The following is a 21290-nucleotide window of genomic DNA, read 5'->3' as shown; positions in this document are numbered from 1 at the left end:
GTTTCCCGTATATAAACCCAACCGGCGATGGTCGGGTCACTCCTGTGATGACTTCTAATCACTTGCTGTTTCCTTTGCACATCGGCTTTTACGATGTCAGACTGGACGCCACGACTTTGCAAAGTGCACTTACTTTCCCAATATAGACATGTATGGCGTCCGCCCGCATGCTCTGAATGCCTTCAGCTCATGACCATGTTAAGGTACAGCTGGCAAGCAGACAGTGACACTGAACAAGTGGCTTCGCAAGTCACTGAAGACTGACAGCTGAGGCGGTCCCTGGTGGACAGCCATGCCAACAGGCCACAAAGGAACATGAACACTGATGTTGTCACTTCTTCATAGTCCATATATCCTCCAGGACTGTGGACACTTCACTCCCCGTTTCAGACAGTAAAATACCCACAAGGAAAAGAGGCCGCAGTCGAGTGAGTTTTACATTATTACATTACATTACTATTATTTTACAAATAATGATTATTTTCATGATCAACTATTATTTCATTATTTTTAACAGATGAATAAATTCATCGTCCAGTCTGCAAGAGACCAAAGTTCACCAACAGTCCAAAACCCAAAGATATTCAATTAACATAGACATACATACATACATACAAAGAAAAGCAGCAAATCGTCACATTTGAGAAGCAACAGATGGAATATGTGCATGTTTTTTCTTTGATTAAATATTACTCGATTATGTTTAGTATACATTTTCTGTCAGCTGGCTGATTCATTCAGTCCACATCTAGACCATTGTTATCAATCTGCATCATGATTACTCTTCTTTACAATCATTATTACTCCCAATAAGCCCTCAAACCACCTTTGTATAGCAACTGCACAGGCCTAAAACTGAGACCCAAGCCAAGCTTGTATCCACGTCTTTTATGCCCGACTGAATCAAACTTTCAGTGCCAAATTTTACATGCAAAACTACATTTTTGTTTATTTCCGCCAATACAGACCTTATGACCTTTACTTTATTCTGCAGATGTCCTGCAGGTCTTTTTACCTTGCAACACACATGGATACAGGCAAATGGTAAACAGAGATATTTCTCCATTACATTTGAAAAAGATCCTGCTATAATCCAGGGCCAGTGCTAAACCCCACCCGAAACCTGACACTGTGACGGGACCTGTCGGGGGTGGAGGCCTGGATCGGTTTATCGAACGCCTTCAAATAGTTAAAACAGACGTCACTGCTGATTGATTTGTATAAAACACTGGAACCCGGTCATCTGTCCATATGTGTGTAGCGTAGCAAAACACAAGAAAGCAGAAAGAAATGTGACACTGGAAAGCCAAATCAAAATAATTTATTTTTGGTGACATTTCATACAGTTCTAGGATTGTGTCTCAAACACTTGGTTGATCCATTACTATATTTCCTTTTGCCACCCCAACCCAAATTAACAGAAAATAACCCAAACATATGGAGGGGGGAGGGGCAATTCCTGTAGGTATTTGCAAGCCTGTCAACATCAACCATATGCTTCTAAAATGATTTCACATTACTCATGAGTAAGATTCTTTTTAAAAACAAGTTAGTGCATTTATTTAATCATACTAAACCACTAGCTGCTCATACTCATTAATGAAAAAGAAATAACAGCCCCAGTGATTGGTTACTCGTTTACTGCATTACTAAACCCAAAGTCAATGCATCAAGTATCTTCGCTCAGCTGACATCTGGAACAGTATATAAATGTCATATGCGTGATTTTATTTTGCCAATGCGATTTCACACAACTTTGGGGAAACCAGCCTACCAAGATTGGGAGAAAAGCGTTGTGCATCAGAATTAAAATAAATAAATTTTAAAAAGCAATACATACAGTGAGTCAAACTTCAAATTCTAAGTCAACCTGTTTGTTTTTCAAAAAATTAAAAAAAGGAGAGAAAAGAAAAAAAAAAACAAAGGAAAAAAACAACAACAAAAAAACCCGGCAAACTCACCCTAAAAGCACAAAACAATCTGGTGATACCTGCTGTCAAAAGCCTCCCTCTGTAAATTCAGTACTACAACAATTACATTCTCCCACACACATTTCTAGTGAAGGGTTATTACAATATAGCATAGGCAACTACACCTCTACAGCTTCTTCAAAATCCAGTTTCACTGGGCCAAAAGATTCCCCCGACACTACATTATTTACCGGACCTCGTGAGTAAAAATCAAAACTTTATCCGAGCACACTATGATCGTAGGCAGCTGGCACATAGCACGTGAAAATGCTCCGATTCTCTTTGTACCCACGACTTGGCTGCCCAATATTATGTAGCTATCACCCTTAGCTAACAGCACTCCTCAAGTCTATTTTTGACACTATGCCATTGTTGAGAACAATTCACAGATATAAGCTTAACCTGGATATCCTGTGATGATGTAGAAAAGCCAAACCTCACCTAAACCATCAGGCGCACCGAACAGTCAAATCTTACCATGAACCTATTCTGCTTTTTTTTCTTTCTTGGAAAACATCAACCCACTACCCAAACAAACATGTAAACAGAGAACCTGACTGATTATCAACATGACAATGTTCTGAATCCATCAGAGTGGGCACGCCCCAGAATTGGTTCAGATAGACAGAGATAAAACTTAACATGAAAAACTTTGGACCAGGCTAGCAGGTTCACCATGGCCAAGGGGCCAGCGGGCGCCCCGAAGTGGATTTCGGCTTCAAACAAAACCACACATCTGACTGCGGCGTACATCGACAGCTTCTGATATCTGACTGATTACGATTTAAGCCAATTATGAACCAGGATCAAAATACCACCATAGAACATCTTTCATTAATATACATTAGAAGACTGCATTGTCCAGTTTCAGGGCAATGATTCTGAATCTCTGATGTAAAAATCGAAAAAAAAAAAAAAAAACTCATCCATTTCATTACATCAGTGCAACAGCACACTGTAGCACTTCAATCATTTTGCTTAACAATCAATGCATACACAGACATCAGTCAACCCTTCAGTCACACTTGCAAACCTAAGCACACAAGGAAAACAAACAAACAAACTGATGTCTCATTGCGTGTTAGTGATATTTTTGTACATGTACATGACATATATGCATGTTCTTTTCTTCTTAGTGCATATTGTTCTTGCAGACATCTATTCGTTAAAATAAAACAAGAAGGTAGAGGGCCATTTACGAGGCCCGTCCTCCCACCTTTCCCTAGCAGAGCATAAATGAGATGTCCTCCAGATAAATCGCACTTAAAATTCTTTTAAGCATAATGCCGGAGGCCAAAACAAGCTTTTTGTTTCCTTTTGAAAAACACTCATCCAAGTTCTTCAGGTGTCATTTTGCCCATTAGTCCTGGATGTCCCGGTCTTATTGTCATTTTAAAAGCTTTTCTTTGGACAAGTTCCAGGGGGGAAGGTGGCTACCATAATGTTGCTTTTATGTTATTCATTTTTATATAATTATATATATCCATGTATATATTCATACATCTTTTTTCTATTCATATCAAGTTTTTACTTTGGCGATACTGGTGGGATATTCTGCTCTTTGCCAGTGTGCCTGTAGCCTCCCTGGGGGGAGCCGCGTCGGGCCGGAGGCGGGCGCCTCTGGTCCCGAAATTTGAGGCCCCCGGTGCCTCTGGGGCCATTGCTGCGGTAGTAGCCTTGAGAGTCACGTTCACGTGGTGGCCGGCTCTCCTTGCATTCCCATCCACCCTCCCTGTCGTGGCCTTTCTCTTGCTTGTCTCCGGGACCGCTGCTGGAGCCCGGCTCCTCTGCCTTGTTCACACGCAGCTCGCGCAACGGCTGGCCCGATGCGGTGCCCGAGGAAGCTGGGGCAGGGGCCGCAGGGGGAGGGTCCTTGGGCGGCCGTTGGCACACCTCGGCGTAGCTGAGCTTACGGGGCTCCTGAACCAAGGCAGGGAAAAAAGCACAATTTTAAAACATGCAAGACAGAATAAGATTTATACGTTCAGTCTCGTGGTTCCTCTTGTCAATCCCTCAGATCTCATAATCTCAACGCTCATTGGGGTAGGAGTGAACTTTCTGAACTTTTGGTGGGAAAAGGCAGAGAGAGTTAAAAGACAGAAATTCTGAAGGAGAGAGGAAGATAGAGGAGGTGGGAGGGAACCAAAGCCAGTCGGTCCACTACCTCACTTCCCTCTATGCGCAAAAGATCTCATCATCGGGAGGACAGCTGTGCTCCAGTGGGGGCTGTTACGACAGATTCTCACCTGTGCAGGGCTGGGAATAGTGGCTGTAGCAGGGGCCGGCGTGCTGGGTGTCGCTGGCGTGGAGGCAGCAGAGGGCTGAGGCCTGGAGCTAGGCACGGGCTGCGTGGAGGAGGGCGGGTTTACGGTAGTTAGAGCCGGTGTGCGTGGAGTCACTTTTGGAGCTGGAGCTGGGGGCTCTGCCCGGTCAACCCTCTTCTCCTGACGAGCAATACTGTCAGAACAAGGAGTACCCAACATTAGTTACGACATGAAGTTTAATGCAGGCCTTTGTGTTTAAATTTTGATGTTTGATGTCTTACCCAGGGGCTGAGGGTCCGAGTGGTTGTGTAGCAGATTTTGCTGCTGCCAGGGCAGGACTTGAGACAGCCACAGCCTCCTCTGCGACTTGGGCTGGGGCTGGGGCTTGGCCTGAACCTGGACTCACAGTGGCTTCTTTATTGGCTTGTTCGGTCTATAAACAGCAAGGTGGCACGCACGTTACACCTCAAAAGCTCCCTCTCTCAACAATCATCTCACTGCAGTTTAATCCAAGTTAGCCAGGTTTAATTTCTTCTTACCTTGTCCCGGTACAAGCCGCGTACAACATCTGACATTCGGTTTTCTAGCACTGGCTCTCCCTGTGTACTGACCACGCAGCCAGGAAGAGGTGGGAAATTGGTAGCCGCCAAGTCAAACTTGGGTGGAGAAACCTTTACCTCTGCGAGCGGTACCGGCCTCTGAGAAAGGAAATTGAAATGGAGCCAATAAACGGAAAGATCACGAGATGCTTCATGCTTTTAAAATGACAAACGCCTGAAGGCAACATGAAAACTGCCATTTACCGCAATCCGTTCATCTTCTCGCCTCCTCCGTGTTCCTCTGTAGGTTGTGCCCCGTCTGAAATGCAAATAAATGATCAGTCACAGGCCACCAGCAGCAGGCCAAGCACAAATCAGACATGAACAGACGGGTAGAACAGGTTTACCTTCCACGTCCGGCCATGCCGCTGTCATCGCTGGGGTCCAAAGATGAGGAAGAGGAGGAGAGATGTGAGAACGCTGAGCTCAGGTCAGAGGCTGTCTGGACTGGGTTAGTGGTGGTGGCCCCTGCGGCACTAGGAGCGGGGGGCTGCGGGCTGCACAGTCCAGTCAGACTCTCCAACGGGACAGGAGTTATAGACGCAGTGGTCACCTCGCTTGTCCTCGCCTGGGGCTTCACATGGTTTCTGTTGCGGAGGGGAAAAGGTGAAAATGAGCAGGGTCAATATTATCTTGAGAATACTCTTAAAACATACTAACCAGTGTTTCCTGTAGAGCTTTTTTACTTGTGGGGATAAGTTTGGACTTCAGTAGGTGTCACACTGACTATACTGCTGGTATTTACAGCAAATACAAAAAATTGTAAAGACAGAATTGATGAATGATTGATGATTGAATGAAATCCATCCCAGTGAACACAAAGTCATCTTTATGTTTTGTCAGTTATTATCAGGTGATGATACATTTGCAAGCAATTGTTTCAATGTCCAGCAGCTGTTACAGATACGCAAATCCGATTTAACAGGCTATCACCTGTCTGGTGAGTGGAGCTTGTATTTGGATATGAATGCAATTACATCCCCGATTCTAAGCAATTCGGGACGCTGTGTTAAATAGAATGATCATTTGCTAATACGTTTTGACAGTACAACGACTGAAAACAGTACAAAGACAATATATTTAATATTTTACCTCCTAAACTTCATTGATTTTGTAAATATATCCTTATTCTGAATTTGATGATTTGCTTGCAAATGACTGCGTGTTGTTTTTATTTATGTTTTACACAGCGTCATGATGGAGGCTGAAGCATCTAAATGAACTTCAAAGGAAACACTGGTGTCGTCAGTTTGCTGGAGGAGCAAGACGGCATGCTGTGTCCTCAGGATAAACGTGGAGACATGCAGGACTACATCTGTGCTCATGATTGGCTGAAGCAGGGACACCTTGATGTCAACATACTCCATGTTTGGCAATCTGCAACCAACTATAAACTCACTTAGAAGAGCTGACAACGCCCGTGTAAGACCCAGGCGGGCTGCTAATATTTTAATGCACCACAAATGGCACTTTGAGAGATACTGTTTGTCAAGCAGATGAATTCACATTGATTGATCTTCCCATGAGCCTTTGACCCTCAGATCTCATAATCTGAACGCTCATCGGGATGAGAGCGAAGCACCTAGCTTAGGAAGGGAAGAATAGAGAGAGAAAAGAAAAAGAAGTTAAAGATGAGGAGGCGAAAGAGAGAACCGAAGCTAGTTACTTCACTCCCTGGTTTCCCTCTATGCGCATCTTGATCTCATCACTGGGTCTGACTTTGGAAGAGTCCAGTTAGATAATTCTTTTGTGAAGTGGATTTTTCAGTGTATAAAAAAAACAAACTTGCAAAGTTGTCATCTCTTTGCAAAAGTTTTGAAGCGTACGGATTAAAGGTGGAAAGCCGGCTGACCAGGGCTCAACTCCACAGTGCCAGCATTTCTTTGTTATAGCATATAATAACACATGGACTATGGTAATACAATCACTGACGAAGAAAGCAGCAGTAAAACAAAGAAAAACAATGACCAAACACAATGGGTGGTTAGTTGTGATGGGGAGAAATTGTTATATGTAATAATGTTGAAGCAAAGAGGATATTTTGGAGCCAAGGTGGCTAGAACTGGAAAAAGCCAGCACAGAATCAGATAACAGCAGCTGCTGCAGCTGCTGCCATGTCGTAGGTAAGCCTACATTTATCAAACGACACAACAAAACCAGGATGTCCATTACCTGGCAACAAACATTTATCACACCGATGAAAAGGATTATGGCTATTCAAATCTGACTGGCAGAAGGCATGGGGCCCCGTTACGGATTAAGTCATTTGGCTGCTGCAGTATGGTAAGAGATGAGGGTAGCAATGAAGCTTATCATACAGTATAATAGTGGTACCTGAAGGCATTTATTACATTCTTTCTTGAATAGAGGGGGACACTGTGGGGACAGTAAGAAGACAGGGAGTGAAGAACAATTCCCTGCTGAGGTTACATCATCTTTAGACAAAATTTAACAGCAGATGATCTGAAGTGCATGGTTTAACATCAAGGAGTTAAACATTTAAATTAGATTATGCAAATACCACAATTAGATAGGTCAAAACTTTAAAAAAAAAGAAAAGAAAAACAAGAAAGACACATGAATTAACAATCAGCATGTGGAAGAAGAAGTCTTTACCGGTTTCTGTTGAATGGGCGCGTGATGTTCAGAGAATTGGAACCAGTTTTGTAGTGTCCGGCTGAGCCAAATCCATTCACAAAGCTACTGTTGGGAAACGGTGCCTGCACAAGGGAAAAAAAAAAAAAAAAAAGAAAGTGTTTACAAATCCTGTTTCTTGAAACAGTTTATTCAGTTATTTGCTTAGCAGCCACCACAAGGGCCTGGATTTAAATTTCCTATATTATTATACCTTTGTATTATTTTGTGTGTTCACTCAGAGTGTAGAATTGTTAAAAAAAAAATAAAATAAAATGAAAATTTTGGCTAACTTGTTTTGCAAAATAATGTGTGAACTAAATGAACTTCAAAGGAAACACTGGTGTCGTCAGTTTGCTGGAGGAGCAAGACGGCATGCTGTGTCCTCAGGATAAACGTGGAGACATGCAGGACTACATCTGTGCTCATGATTGGCTGAAGCAGGGACACCTTGATGTCAACATACTCCATGTTTGGCAATCTGCAACCAACTATAAACTCACTTAGAAGAGCTGACAACGCCCGTGTAAGACCCAGGTGGGCTGCTAATATTTTAATGCACCACAAATGGCACTTTGAGAGATACTGTTTGTCAAGCAGATGAATTCACATTGATTGATCTTCCCATGAGCCTTTGACCCTCAGATCTCATAATCTGAACGCTCATCGGGATGAGAGCGAAGCACCTAGCTTAGGAAGGGAAGAATAGAGAGAGAAAAGAAAAAGAAGTTAAAGATGAGGAGGCGAAAGAGAGAACCGAAGCTAGTTACTTCACTCCCTGGTTTCCCTCTATGCGCATCTTGATCTCATCACTGGGTCTGACTTTGGAAGAGTCCAGTTAGATATGTCTTTTGAAGTGGATTTTTCAGTGTATAAAAAAAACAAACTTGCAAAGTTGTCATCTCTTTGCAAAAGTTTTGAAGCGTACGGATTAAAGCTGGAAAGCCGGCTGACCCGGGCTTAACTTGCGTGCAAAATAATGTTTGTTTATGTCTACTGATAAGTCCAATTGCAAGAAGGGAGAAAGACTGATGTCAATTCACAATTCACTCTTCAGATGTCACAACAAACAAGGCGGCGATGACTAACAGGCAATCGTGCAGGCTTTTTGGACGCAGGGGGACAACAACTACTGCTGGTGCACAACTTGTGGCTTTCAAGCTTAATTGCTTGCATCATATTTTATGCATTGAATGCTGATGGCACACGGACACACAATCAGCAGCAACTGGAAGTGAATGTTTTCAACGAAGGTGCGTGAGGGACGGATTCCAGAGCAGGTCTGAGTTAGTGCGACTTGTCTCACAGCAGTGTAGGTGCAGTGCGTCTCACCAGAGGAGTTTCAAAATACGGTGTGGGCGAAGGCGTCCAGGTGGGAGGTACGATGCCGTAGACTGGGTACTGCTGCTGGGGGTAGACGTGCTGCATGTAGAGTGGAGAGCTGTACTGGGACTGGCTCTGGGACTGCTGAGCGTACAGGCTGCTGTCCATGCTACGGTAGCCATTCTTTGCAAAGAATGTGTTGATGGCCTTTATCCTGGCCTGTCAGCATGGGGGGAAAAAAAACAAATCAGGAAAAGAGCAAGGAGTTAAATGACTCAAAACAAATTCACAAATGGGCTTTTCAAAATGACAAGAGTTTATCGTGAACTCACCATAATGGGGTTTCCCTGAAATGTTTTTACTTCCTCTCTCAAGTACTTGTATGCCTGGAGGAGCAAAAGAAGGAATCGTAAAGCAAGTCGTGGTTCAGCATTTCAACTGAATGTTCAGAAAAGTGCCGTATGACTTGCATTACCTGCTGAGCGTCTGTGTCTGATTGGAATGTGATGTACCAGTTGTTGTTGTGCGCGAACTCGACACTTATCACCTTTGGACAGTTGTCATTTTTGAACAGTGACTCCACTTCCTGTGATTTAGATACAAAGAATGGTCTCACACATCAGGTGAACATTAACTGCAATCTCATGCTTCCACAGACGTGCAGTGTTCGTTAACGTAGGCACAAGGAAACGTTACCTCGACAGGTGTGGTTTCAGGGACCTCCCTCAGGATGATAATGCACCGCTTGTGATTTGGACGCACTTTCTCCCCTTTCTCGTCCACTTGTACCATCGGCGAGGCTGAGGGAAAATCAGGGAGTCTAAACACATCACACATGTATGCACATCATTTTAACTTACACCATATCTAAATCTTTGCACTTACATCTTAACACATCCAGGATGAGGTCCATGTCAGTGGTGAGGACCTTGATGCCCTCCATGCTGGCTATAGTCCAAATAGGGACAAACTGGTCACTGTCCATCTGGGACATGAGGTACAAATCCTTCGAGAGGTTTTCTCTGAATCACAGAAGGACAAGATTCTTGTAGATTAGCCTTCACTTGACTTGGGAAATAAGTCCGCTTTCCACATTCTGCAGTATAAAAGGTGGTTTGCGTGCTTGGCTCTTACCGAGAGAAATAAAACTCCAGCTCTTTCTTCAGAGACTCTCGTAGATTCTCAGAGGAGATCGGCTGTTCTTCAGTTTTGGAATCAGCTGAGAACCAAAAACAAAATGTCAGCGGTAAGGAAAGTGACAGTATAATCTATATCAAATTCATCTGCAACATTGACACCTTTCAGAGAGACTCTGCGATTGGGTGGGGGGCCAACCCACATTTGGTCTTGGTAACAGTATTTGTCATGTGACCTGTGTCATCAACCCCCTGCCATAAAGGGTGAACATACACTCAGTGGCCACTTTGTTAGCTACACCTGTAAAGTCTTAATGCAATCCATTACAACTCTGCTCGTCTAACTTTTATGAGCCCATAATGTTGAGTCTTTGTGGGCGCCGTCAGAGGACTTCATTCAGTTATATGTTTTAGCAGTAATAGGGTCATCCCCTAAATCAGGATTGTCAGAGGCACCTGCTTGTCATGCGCCTGTTGTGGTTTATTGTTTCATGCTCTTTGTGTTTGTTTTCACTGACACTCAACATGGAGCGCCTTGGTAGCCAAATGGTTACAGCACATGGCCGCATTTGTCACTGGTTTGATTCCGCCACCTGCGACCTTTGTTGCATGTCATACCTCCTCTCTCTCTCTCCCTCCCTCTCCCCGTGTCTGCCTCTGCACCCGTCACAATCAACAAAGGTACGAAATGCCACAAAAAAATCTCCATCCTCGTTATAACTGATGTCTTTTCTTGAATGAACCTTACAGACAATACAACCTTGATTCCAAAAAAGTTGAGACACAAAGTGCAATCATTTGCAAACAAATTGTGTTTACAGACAACCATTTTATGAAGTGTTCCAAACAAGTGTTTTATGTTATATACAGCATCCCAACCTTTTTGGAATCTGGCCTCCAAGAAAAATATATATTTCACTCCCCTGCCCGGTTACTGTCAGTTCAGCGCACCCCACACTAAACTCCTGTGATCAGCCTACATGCGTCTGAAGCTGTACCCATGAGACCCACACTTCAATGAATCATCTGTGATGTGAGAAGACCAGACTTCTGCACATTGGAGGTCATACTGGACAGCAGTGGAGGAGGCTGGACCAGCATCTGGTTAAAAAGGAGTTTGGGCGACTTCACTGGCACTCAGCACTGGAAGTGAGAGCATCGGAGCAGCCGACAGACACACGTTGCGCTGCCCTGGCCTTGGTTTGCAAAGCTTATAGCCAGCCATGCCTTTGCTCCTTTTAATGGACATCTCTAATCACTGAGGTCATCATTAGCAATGATGTTGTACTGGATTACATTATATTCAGAGGTGTCACTAATGATTTGTCCCCCTCAAAATGTTTTTTTTGGTCTAAATCTGACAAAAAGAGCAAAAACTCAACAGTATAAATTTTGTAAAGATAAATGTAATGGCAGGACTGTTGTATTGGGCTGAGGTGGATATTACAGGTGAACATAAAAGTGGCTACTAAGTTACTACAGTACTCATTGGAAAGGCTTCTCACACAATTATTAGGTTTAACTGACAGTAACATCAAGCCATCTCAATCAAAAATTGTGTTTCACTCAGTTTCAATAGGCACGCTGAGCATAACATATACATATATATATATATATCCTTTCAATAAGTACTAATATAAAACTCATGTGACTATTATTCAATAATGAGTACTTCTGAGCCTGTGAAAACAGATATGTAGTGTATTTTGTGGTTCCAGAAAGTTCAAGAAAATAAGCCTGATGTCATCACCAGGGGACAATAAAGTTGAGTAAAATCATGAGAGCCAGCAGTCTGAAGGTTTTCATTCCACTCAACCCAAGACTTTACTGTTTCAATCCTGTGCAAACTTTAGCATTTAGATAATAAAAAATGAACAAATGCGTGGTTGCTGTGTGCACACAAGGTGACGTAACTGACCTGAGGTCCCTGTGGTGGACTCAGCGGGAGTAAATCCCAGCTCTGGAGGGTCCATTCCATTTACTGCTATCTCAGCTGTTGCTGTGGAGCTGCTGTCATCCAGGGCCGTGAATCCCACAGTGTACTGCTTGCACCCAGCAGACGAAGGCTCAGAATAACCTGTGGACAAGGTAAAGAGTTTTATTGAGAAACAACAGCAGATCATTTTCAAAGTTGCGTCCCAGTGTTTGGCTAAATACTGCATGTGTACATTAATAAAAGCATAGATGTATGCAGGTGTCAAGAAAAATGGCTTTAAAAAAGCCTAAACAGTGAAACCTTAAGGCAAAATTTAGTTTAAACAAAGATATAAGTGTTATAGCTGGTGCTAACTAGGAAAAAGTAAATATATCAAAAGACATAAAAACCAATGACCACTTTTCCAATGACATGCTATTTTTTTTATCCACACTTTAAAGCTCTGTCAATTGTAATAAAATCAGTTCGGAGTTTTCTGATGGACATTTAATTGGGCTGATGTTCGTGTATCTCACCTTCACTGATGTCTGAGGGGGGCCAATGAGGACTGTTGGTAACAGCCTCGCTGGAGGCCACAGGCATCTCCTGCCACACCTTGGCATTTGGGTTCAAACCGGCGCCCTTAGAGGTGACCTTCAAAGCGGAAACAGCAGGATCAGCCGAGTTCAATTCATAGCAACATTAAAAGCGGAATGATGTTTGTTCCTAAACCAAGTCAAACATTTTACACAGGTTTAAAACAAAGTGGACAACAGTTTGCATGTAACTCCGCCAATTATTAAAATTAGGCCGCAATCTGACAGTTTACTTACGCTCACCCAGATCTGAATGTGACTGATGCGCTTTATCTGCAATTGTGACCGACACTACGCTATCATGCACTTAATATTCTTGCTGATTCACCTCAGACTTGCCATCTCATCTTTGCTTGGCATCATATTCATTCCGAGACTATTAAAGATTTTGAGAAATCTGAGCAACTGAAAAACAAATTTGTTGACCACTGAACAGATTTGAACACACAACAGACCAACGCTTGTGTTGTAACTATCCAGTCGACCCATTAACACTCAACAACACACACATAACACAGCGAGTTACTTTTTATATCGAACACTGAGCAGGGAGCAGCACCAGGCATCTTCAATGCATTAAACCAAATAGATCCAACAGCTGTATGAGTATCTATGACCATCAAGTAGAATCTTAGGGGAACATGATAACTTGATGTAATTATGGCAATGGACTTTGAAAATCTAAAAGTAACAAACACTAGTTGACTAACAGGCAACAAAACACTCCAGAAAAATAAAATCCATATAATTCAAACAATTCTGACTAACAAATCAATCATGTAACCATTTAGTTTTGCAGGCTGATGCAAATGTACCTCCTTCAGCTACTGAGTGTTAGTCGGAAATTAAAATAAATTTGTACCTTGTGTTGTTTGGGTAAACATTACATCTGTTTTGAGTGTGTGAACTCACATACCACCATCACAAAAGCATCAACACACAAAAACCAGGCAGTAACAACAAGCAACAAAAAATTGAAGACTGACAGACTGAACAAGGAATCAAACTGTGCTGTTGAGCAATGTCCCATGGAGGACTGATAACATGCAGGTAACCATCACTACACCTGCTGATTTTAATTACTTTGAGCTTATATTTGGGGGGCACAAACCAAAATCACCTGGTGCAATCTTAGGATGGCGGGAACACCTGCATACCATTGGGCCTCCATGGCATCTAATTGGAAACCAGAGAAGTACAATGAAATGTGCCACATTGAGGCCCATGATGACAAAAGAAGCCATTACCTTGTTAACTTGGGGAGGAGAATGATTATTAAAGCTTTGCACAACTACAATGTCTTTTTCACAATAAATGCTGACAAAACTGGGTAAAACAACACACTAACACAATACTAGGAGTACTTTGTGTAACTTTCACCTACATATTTTTGATGCACATGAATCAAGGACTGGATCTGACTCTCCATGTCAAAAGGGCTATGAACTGGCAGCAGAACGCCTTACCCTGCAAAGATCCATGGCCAAGAATAGACCACATACTGTACATATTAAGGCATACAGATACTGATGTGAACTTCATGTGAACCAACTGTGGATTGTGCTTTAATTCAAGCTGATGACAACTGTACATTAACTTCGAGGCGCGTGTATCTGGAACATTTACCAGCTTCTTCTTCTGACACTGTCACCTGCTAATAGGTGCACCCCCTGTTTGCAAAAGCGACCGGGCTGACAAGTACAGATGCCAGTGAACAATATGCCTCAAGGCACTTCTCTCCACCAATTAGACAAGCATGGATGTGGTGACGGTTAGGCCTGGGTGTCACTCAGAAGAAAGCCTAAACATTTATGTGGCGAGCAACATGACACATGGTTACAATGCATGCTTCTGTGTTACAGGCCGTTGCAAGCCAAGTAATGTCAGCTGACTGCGCTGCGCAGCACAGGCCAGGTATTTGCAACGCATGTCACTGCGCTAGCTGAGTTAGCTAGCAGCGCGATTAGCTAACAGACAACGTTACTGAAGGAGCGTTTATCCTTCGGCCAATAATCGAAGCATCGATCACTTACAGATAGAAAACAATTCAGTCAGCACTTCTGTGGTCCAAATAGCACTGACATTCTACAGCTGTGTCATAACTTAACTTAAAGGCTAATGATTACTCAGCAAACTACTTAATGAGCTTGCTTGTTACGGTGGCTAAGCTAGCGTTAGCTTGCTATCTGAAGGTGCTGCAGTGGAGATCTGGGTAACGATAAGTGTGTAAAATGACCTGCCTGTACTGGTTGCAAGTTGGTAGTCGTGCAAACACTGCCATATGTTCGGTGCCCGAGGCTGTTTTCGCTTTATAATTAATACCGCTTTGGCATTAAACAATATGAGTGGATAATTTACGCGAATGGCTACAAGCTCAAAGCCAAGCCTAAACTTAGTGGCTTATTAAATGTCTTGTTTGGGTTAATTTTAGCTGTTGCCTAATGAATATCGCCCATCACGCAGAGGGGGGCGTACTGTGCTAACAGGTCTCCAATGAGCAGCAGTCGCTTAGCCAGCCAGCTAGCTCGCCAGCTAAAGAAGGCCTCACTCACCATGCCGCCTGACCCTCCCTCGCTCCCCAGCGGAGCCTCGTCCTTCCCACCGGTCTTCGGTCCGGGATCAGTCTCCTCCTGCAGCAGCGGCAGCTCTCCGCTCTGATCTGAACTCATCAGCCGCTCCTGACTCACTTCCACCCCGTCGCGTTCTCCCGGCCCCCGCCTGCCACCACCTCCTCTTTCAGAAATAGCGGTTGGGTTCAGCAGTCAGTCTGGTTCTCTCCTGTTCGACTGGATTGGCCGGCAGCACACAGAAACTAGCTTACTAGCTAGCTAGCCGACTAGCAGGTGTGCTACAGACTGAGGCTAACGACCTAGCGTGCTATGAATCAACGAAGCGGGCTAACGCCAGCTAGCTCAATGAATCAAACTTGCACGCTACGATACTAATCGTATAAGCGATGCCAAACCATGACTCTTCTTAGACCACAGTCCCCGCTGGCGTTTCATCAAATAATACACTACACACCGGGTTCGTGAGGCGCATTCCTAACCGGGCGACCGGAGCGGACACTGGGGACACGCACCCTTCCTCAGCGCAGGCACACCGTCCGCCGACGTCCCAGCTGCCACCGCGAGTTCTCGATGACCTTTGCAGAAAGCATTTCCTTTTCCTTTTCCGGATCCATATTGTAGTTTTATGTAGTAGTTTTTTCAGTGCATTAAAGTCCTTTTATTCCAGTATTTACGTGCCGAGGAGTACCACGATCAGGCTCATGCAGACTTCTTGTTTGTTATCGTGTTTTCAGAATGATAAAAAGTCAATTCCATCTACTTTTATGCTAAAGGTGAATTGCACAAAGAGGGATTCAAACCAACCTGAAACGTTAAATGAATAAAAAACACTTAGTTTTTAGTTTAGAACTGTCTGAAATCTGACGCATTCAAGAAGGTAGTGAATTAAAAAAAAGTCTAATAATGCATGACTATTAATTTGAAATACATGTAATTACAAAGCAGCAACGAAAGACTGGGAAAGTTGTGGAATGCGAAATAAACACCTGTCTGGAGCTGTTTGGATTACCAAACCCAGAGGGTTAAATAATATCTGCTACTGGCCAGTCATGTTGTCCACCTGTATGGCTGCTCTGTGCTACAGTTACACATACTGTCCAACGTAGTAATACAAATATACTACGCAATAAAAGACATTTGTTTGTCTTCCTTAATGTTCAATTTGAAAACTGCCAACTTTACCAAACCAAAAATTAGCTGCTGCAGCTCCCTCTACCAACCAACCTCCTCCTTATGTATTGATGCTTTTGGCATTGTTGACTTTGCCAAGATCATATGTTTGTATATGTCTTGCTGCTCACATTGTTTGAGAGCTCCCTCAAATAGCAGAACTAAAGGTCAAAGGTTTCACCTGTTGATGGGGGTGCATGAAATACATTGCAAGCAGTCTCATTGAGTGTGAGAATGTATGTACGATGGCGTTGGCTCAAAGGTGCTATTAACACGGTTCTTACACCAAGTCGTGTTTTCTCTTTTCTCTCTTTTGTCAGCGAACACAGCAGGTTACACTGAATCAGCCTACTGTACTTTCAGTCAGAGCAGTGAGGCTGTGTGGACCCATTAAAAAGAAGTACTTCATCCACTTTTTGTTGCAGAATATAGGTTTTGCTAATGAAACACGACAGCTGGACCAAAACAGAGATTCCAAAAGCTTCGTCTGACTCACATATCTGCAAATTTTCATGAAGGTCTTTCAAATACCACAGAGCCAGATTGCCATGGGTATTATTGTTCATTGTAAACATCTTCATCAAGGGCAGTCAAAGGGTTTAAACTTGAAAAGATGTCAGGATTATCGTTGTTCCACTTCCACGTATGCGTATTGTATTTAGCCAATATTGCAATGAACTTCACCACATGTGAAATCATTGTTGCTAGGCCGTCCACATAAACTAAAACCTACCTACTAGATGCATCAAATGAAGGATTGTCAGTGACATCCTGCCAGAACTGCAGTGGAACTGAAGGAGAAAAATAAATGTTCAGTGGTTTCAGCTTCTTTTGTACAAAAAGCACAAGGATCGACTTCAAAATTAAATCTTTTCCCTAAATTCTCAGCAGCTGCATAAACATTGTTTGTAATTCTAAATTGATATGCATTATAAATATAATATAAATTGGCCATTTCAGATCACTATGATGTTTATTAATCAATACTCATCCAATTCTTATTATTTTTGACAGAGTTTCAAAATCAGCAAATGCATTTTTTATGAATTTGGTTTATTTTTCTTGATGTATAACATTTTTCCTCTGAATTTCTGTTTGCACTGTGTGCACCCTCCACAGTTGGTGAGGCGATTTTCTGTAAGTTGGTGCGTTTGCCGCATGGAGGAGAGAAGTTGGCTTACAGCGTGAACCGTGACTGAGCTCAACCTCAGCAGCTAGCTCATCCCCACGAATGAAACTGACCAGCAACATTTTTGTGTTCATGTTATTTTATTTTGAAATAAAGTCTGAATAAATTACAGTGGTCCCTGGCTGTTTTATTAGAAGAAGGCTGCAAGTCTGACATACAGCACCCGCATGCTCCATGTGAATAAAAAAATGAAAAGGACAATGAAAGAGGGCTTAGAGGGAAAAGCCAGTTTTGAGTTTTTGTCACTTCACTGCTCTTGTTGAAATGTGATCTTCTTGTTAAATGTAATAGTTCTAGTATTCCACAAGGTGGAGCCATGCGGTCTGAAATAATAGGTAAATCTCATTTTCCAGTAATACGTTATTGATGGAAATCTGACAGCTTGATAGGCAGTTTAGAAATCTCCAAATCATATTTCAGTAAACAATAATAATAATAATAATTGAACCAGGCTGAGCCACATCAACTTTTATCCAATTCAGCTGAAATCCTCTGATCATGCTTTTAAATTCAAGAGCTTTCAGGCCACCATTGCTGTAGTCTTTCATTACCTGAGATCTGTTTAGGTAATGATTTTTTTATTTTCCAGATAAAACTGAAAATGACAGAATTGACTTTCTTAATTATTTGAGGAGAAACATAAAGAGACTGACATGGATAAATGATTTTAGAAACAGAAAAATAGATCTCTTAAGAACCAATGATTAACAATAATTTACTAATTTTGTGTTCATAATCAATATGCAGATTCCCTTATTTGAGGATATACAATTAAGTAAGCGAGCACTTGGCTGCGTAATATAAATCATTTTGGCGTAATAGAAAGAGATACAGCTATAAATATCATGCCAAATGTTTGAATAACCTTGCAGAAACCTTCTCCAAAACCAAGAGTCCTTAGTGTTGTGAACACAAAATCATGTTGAACGATGTCAAATGCTTTGAATAGTCTTTGAATAACACATGGCTATCTAACTGAATGAATGATTGATAGTCAACCATGTCCAGAATCAATCAAACATGGTTATGAATATATGTTCCTTTTAATAAAGGCCGATTGATGTTCCTCTACTTGTTTTCCAAGAGCATGTTAAAGATGATTGGCAATTACTAAGGCGTGTAACTTGTAATGATCACATAGTAAAGCTTTGGTCTCCAACGGTCTAGCAACAACAAGTCTGTTGTGCTCGTTCAGCCCACTTTAAAGCCGTCCAAATGGAGACAGCCATGTGTGCACTGTAGAGGTTTGATGTCCCTTTGCATATTTAAAGTCATTGCTTAGGAACTGCAGAGCTAGTGTTGTCTGTTATTGGACTTTTGACAGAAGTCAAAGTGAAACCTGATAAAAACCAAGATTTTTGTTGACTTCAAAAAATCTTCACTAAATGTTTGTCATTAATTAAATTATTCAGGAAAAATTAATTACAGAACAAACATCAGATTTTTAATCCTCTGTATATGCAGAGCTGAAGCATCAGAGCTTTCTCCTGTGCTTCTCTCATATATCTTTTTTTTTTTTTACAAATCAGATCGTGAGAAGGGTTGGGACATTCAGAAGAGTGTTTATTATGTAATGAATGCAGTAATGAACACAGTCTCCACTGCAATCAATCAATAAGTTATATTTACAAAATTTAAAGAGCAGTTAAAATGACTACACAGTTAATAAGAAATGAGAAAAAAGAGAACAAATGAAAATCAGAAAAATGAATATATACAATAATCTGTCCTTCACAATGGGACGGAAGCAGCAACAAATGAAGGCTGCGACTTGACTGAAGAATCTTTGAATCCTCTTCCTGATGGCTGGAGGATCATCAATGGCAGCAGAGGGAACACTGACACGAGACCCTGCAGGGTCCTCTTGGTCAGGTCTGCAAGCTGCAGAGGAGTTCTCTTTCTGATCCCTGTCAATGGCCTCGGTTAAAGGCAGGCCGAGGCCAACTTCAGGAGCCCTGAGGGGGAGGACGAGAGCTAGAGATGAAAAATATTCACCTGTATCCAAGTGGCTGAAGCTCCATCCCAGGTTCGTCTTCGGAGGCTGGAATGGCAAGGCCAAAGTCAATCATTTTCTCCCTGAGGGGTCCTGACTGTTGACAAGCATGATGTTGACAGGTGTGACCCATATATTCAAAGTGCTCGAAGAGCTTGATGATGTTAGTTTGGTCTGGATTCAGGACACTCATGACCTCCAACGTGGCCACCTGGGGAGACAAGAGGAGACATGAAAACAGTTCATGGAGCAGGAAGGCAATGTACTACATGTCATAAGAAGATCAAGTTTATTAATCCCCACCTGGGGAAATTCATTGTTACAGCCGGCAAGAACCGGAAGGGCTCAAAAAAATCTACCTCTCTCTCTATGTCCTCGGTGAAATCTGTGTCCTTGAGGATCTTAACAGCCACTGTCTCGTTTGTTGCCAGATTTTGGCACTTGGCTACTTTGCCAAAGCAGCATTCACCAATAAACTTCACAACAGAGCTGCTGAACAACTTTGGCCGGCCTGAACCTCAGGTGCTGTCAGTGTGACTGTGAGGAGAGATGGTGATCATGGAGAGAAAACATGTGAAGTCCCTGTATTCAGTCTGTGAGGGTCAGCACCACATGAACAAACACACATCTGAACTGTCAATCATGTCCTTGTGTTTCAGTGTTTGCTTGATATTTTAAGACCACGTGAAGAAGAAAAGTTGATCAAATAATGATGATTTTCTGACCTTTTCAATTAATTTCTTTATTCAGGAGAACAGATTTGAAAAGAGATTTAAGACGGTGGGATAAAATAATTGCCCAAGCCAATGCTGTGTATTTCAAGTGGGTCAAATATATATCTTCTTGACACAGAGCTGCTCTGACCTGTGTTACATTTACTGACCAGTTTGAGGCCTGCTGCTTGGGAACAAGTTGGTGTCTCCAGTGAGTTTTCAAGGCACTTACATTCAGCATCATGTACAGTTTTGTGTGTTGAGTCTTCTTACCTGATGCACCAGAGGCATCTGAGCTTGGCCATGAAGAGATTTTTTAAACTCAGTTCTTCTCAGTTTAGTGTTTACAAGGTTGAGAATGAACCTTTGAAATCTTTCAAGATGGTAAGCGAACAGTTGTCTAATACAAATGACTCTTGTCTTAAATGTGTGTCTCTCACTCTCTGCTAATGCTGAAATGAACACAGTTCAACCTCCACAGGCTAACTTCTCCTCCTGTGACATCACTAGCATCATTCCATTTGGAACTCACTGCCATGTTGTGTTCTATTGCCAATGCAACTCACTCACACACAAATCAAAATACAGCAGTGACATGCTAATGCTTAAAACATATTTTAAATCTTTTTTGAAATGGAAATAGTGGGAAAAAAACTGTTGATTTTTTAAATCTTTGTGTACAGATTAAACAAATGAGCTGCTAGCAGTTTCCCCATGCTTTCAGTCTTCATGCTAAGCTAAGCTAACATGTCCTTTCTTAACACACATGATGTTGATATCCATCTTCTTCACTGTCAGAAAGAAAGCAAATAAGCTTATTTCCCCACATGCTGAATTCTCAAATTAAAAATGGGTCAGACCACAGTCATCTTCAAACTCGGCCTTCATCTTAATCTCAACTACACACCTGTAATGTTTCGTGACTGCATCTTGCACTGTTGTGACCATGCTGACTATCATGTTGATAAAAATCTGTCCACAGACGGACAGGCAGACAGACAGCCTAACAGACATACGCTCATGTTCTTTCCAAAAAACTGATCATTCATCAGTTGCCAACAATGACACATCCTACGTTCACAGCAAATCATGTTTAATGTTGTACCTTCCCTGTATCAAATGAGGGAATATTTCAGTAAAGCACATATATCCAGTATATGTCAAAGCTGACAGGTGAAAAGTTGACCATGGGAGGATGGTTAGACACACTGAATCAAT

General features: G+C 42.2%; 1 protein-coding gene across 2 annotated transcripts; it reads right to left on the bottom strand.

Moving 5' to 3' along the window:
- Positions 1–1306: 1306 nt before the first annotated feature.
- On the bottom strand, positions 1307–15534 carry LOC121612879 (la-related protein 4). 2 transcript variants are annotated; one of them, XM_041946037.1, is made up of 17 exons: positions 14990–15534; positions 12378–12495; positions 11845–12003; positions 9925–10009; positions 9676–9812; positions 9487–9590; positions 9266–9376; positions 9123–9176; positions 8800–9009; positions 7450–7553; positions 7168–7209; positions 5181–5420; positions 5038–5092; positions 4774–4932; positions 4516–4667; positions 4217–4427; positions 1307–3890 (listed from the first exon to the last, which is right to left on the bottom strand). In XM_041946037.1, exons 1-17 carry the CDS (start codon positions 15104–15106, stop codon positions 3498–3500), a joined length of 2451 nt encoding a protein of 816 aa, XP_041801971.1. In that variant the 5' UTR covers positions 15107–15534; the 3' UTR covers positions 1307–3497. The 2 variants fall into 2 exon arrangements, with proteins under 2 accessions (XP_041801971.1, XP_041801972.1); XM_041946038.1 differs by lacking the exon at positions 7168–7209.
- Positions 15535–21290: the final 5756 nt, after the last annotated feature.

Source organism: Chelmon rostratus, chromosome 10 (assembly GCF_017976325.1).
Source record: "Chelmon rostratus isolate fCheRos1 chromosome 10, fCheRos1.pri, whole genome shotgun sequence".
Lineage (NCBI taxonomy): Eukaryota > Metazoa > Chordata > Actinopteri > Chaetodontiformes > Chaetodontidae > Chelmon > Chelmon rostratus.
Note: the sequence above shows the minus strand (reverse complement) of the source record. Positions and strands in the feature narration are given on the sequence as shown.